A 2,500-nucleotide genomic window follows, 5' to 3' on the forward strand; every position below is an offset into this window, starting at 1 on the left:
TTCATATGTTATATATATATGTATATGTACATATACATATATATATGTATATTATATATTATATATATGTATATATTCATATATAAATAGAAATAAATAAATAAAAATAAAAAATAAAATATATATAAAACACACACACACACACATACATACACATATAGATATACATACATGCATACACACACACATATACATGTCTGCGTGTGTGTATACACATGTATTTATATATATCAATATATACACACACACATGCATGTATGTTTATATCTATACACACATTTATATATATATACACATATACATACACATATATAAATATAAATGAATATATATGTATATATATATTTATGTATATATGTATGTATATAGTGTAAAATCCGTGTACATTTATTTACTACTTTATATCGCCGTGATCAACGATGAAATGAGCACCAATTGTTATTAAAATCTGTTTCAATTAGCGGTAACTTGTAACACAAATGTAATGAACCCTGAAAATATCCTCACTATGCCGTTACATCAATACTCTGACACATAAAGTATGACATTTTTTCACAACACATTTCCAGGACTCAAAAGCCACCGCAGTTTTTATTCGAGTTCTCGAGACGTATCATTTAAAACCAACATTTACGCTATACCGCAATAATCAGAAAAAAAAAAAAAAAACAAGAACATACGATTTCACTGTTGGAATTCACAACATTCGTCAGAGTGTGTTGTCAAATGTTTAATTCCTTTACTCTTTCTGTAAGATTAATGTATCTGACTTTCTCCGAGACGGGGAGGAGGGAAGAAGGGAAGGAAGGAGGATGAGTATGAGCTATATATGCTGTGGTATGTGTGAGATCAATAACTACATATGCGGAGATTTGTCAAGATGCGTGTAGTGTGGGCGTTCCATTTGGTAGTAACAGCTGTTTCGGTTCTTGTCACATGTTCCTTTCGTTTTCGTAAATCATGGTTAAATACTTTGGATTTATGTGTATTAGAAATTGTAGTATTATCAGAATAAGATAATGAAAATAAAATTTGCTTAAATGAACTGTATAATGAGGGATAGACAGTTTCATCATTAACATGCCGACAGTAAATCGTGTATTGATTTTCCAGTCTTCTTAAATATATACTTACAGTGTAGTAAATGAGAATCAACCCAAAAAGAAAATAAAGGTAAAATATATATATAAAGGCAAGAATAACATAAATCAACGACATGTAGGAAATGCGTACAGTAAACCCTAAATTCATTGAGAGATGCTCATCAAAATGTTATCATTATGAACTTAAATAAAATAACCGAGAAAACAGGCGAATGTCATTCACAACCGGAATGAAGTAGAAAAATAAATACGCAAAAAGATATATCTAGCATTAGCGGAAACACGCCAGACGGACTAAAAACAGAAAACATAGCTTTTGGAAAAAGGAACAAGATCTATTCAAAAGACCAAGTCATAGCAAGTATTCCCCTATTGCAAATAGTCAATGAAAAAGAACTAACCACGAAAAGTAAATAAAACTAAAAAAAAAAAAAAAAAAAAAAAAACGAGTTCTACATCTAGCGACATGGCAAAAGTCTCTCCTTCCATGTCGACCCCCCATGATTACAACACCTGAAATACCAAAGAAAAACAAATCCTACTCCCAACCCAAGACTTAATTTAAAAAAGACCCTCACAAAAGCTAAGAAAATATCCAAATAATGGCGCCATGTCCCCCTGCAGCGCCCGCCGCGACTCCCTTGTTCCTCCCGCAGCAGCAGCAGCAGCAGTATCGAGCAGCGAGGAGCGAGCGCCTCTCACCCACCTCCTTCCTCCCTCCACCGAGAAAAAAAAGAAAAAAAACACAAATTCCCACCCAAACCAACCTGAGACAAGACTCCCAAATAATTCCAGAGAGGAGTCCAGAGCCCGACATCCTCCCTCCCTTGAGCAGAGCGCCCGCCGCGTGTCCCTTGTTCCTCCCGCAGCAGGAGTATCGAGCAGAGGGCGAGCCGAGTGCCGTGGCAACCCCGTCCGCCTCGCATGTCATGACCGAGCTCAGTCTCTAGGCCCGAAGATGGACAGAAGGAAGCTCTCGTGAGTAGTCCCTCTTGTGTAGGTTGTTCGGGCTGGGGTTGGGGGGGCTCTTGCTTGAATGGGGGGCGAGAAAAGGGCGTGTCTTGGGGTATTTTCTCCCTCAAAAGAAGGGAGAGGAAAGAGTGTGTGTGTTTGGCGATACGAAGGGAAGTTTACAACATCCTTTGCCGTTATCGATTTGTATGCGTATGACCCCATAGTGCTTTGCTGGCTCTCTATCAACTGGCTCTCTGGCTCTGTTCTGGCTCTTAAGGGACTATAGGGTCTGTTTCAGGGGTATTTGTGGCAAAATATGTGTGATAAGGGGGGTTTTAGCGGCCGTCTTTAGAGATGGCATGGAGGTGTGGGCACTGCAGCGCGGATGGCAAAGTTTTCCGGATTTATTTCGCCTTCTGGAATTACTAGCAAGTGATTTTGTT

At 38.0% G+C, this 2,500-nt stretch overlaps 1 protein-coding gene across 6 annotated transcripts in view; it reads left to right on the forward strand.

Annotated features, from left to right (window-relative positions):
* Positions 1–1,722: 1,722 nt before the first annotated feature.
* The window catches only part of LOC125038367 (dnaJ homolog subfamily C member 5-like), a 51,763-nt gene continuing 50,985 nt past the window's right edge, over positions 1,723–2,500 (forward strand). For 2 of the 6 annotated variants that reach the window (XR_007116043.1, XM_047631864.1), the window contains exon 1: positions 1,761–2,081. Coding sequence is in view for 1 of the 6 variants with exons in the window: in XM_047631863.1 (XP_047487819.1) it covers positions 2,062–2,081 (20 nt within the window). In the remaining 5 variants the exon portion in view is untranslated. Of the gene's footprint in view, positions 2,082–2,500 lie in introns of all 6 variants that reach the window. The other 4 variants (XM_047631865.1, XM_047631860.1, XM_047631863.1 and 1 more) reach the window with 3 other exon arrangements.

The sequence above is a fragment of the Penaeus chinensis genome, chromosome 24, assembly GCF_019202785.1.
Source record: "Penaeus chinensis breed Huanghai No. 1 chromosome 24, ASM1920278v2, whole genome shotgun sequence".
Classification (NCBI taxonomy): Eukaryota; Metazoa; Arthropoda; class Malacostraca; order Decapoda; family Penaeidae; genus Penaeus; species Penaeus chinensis.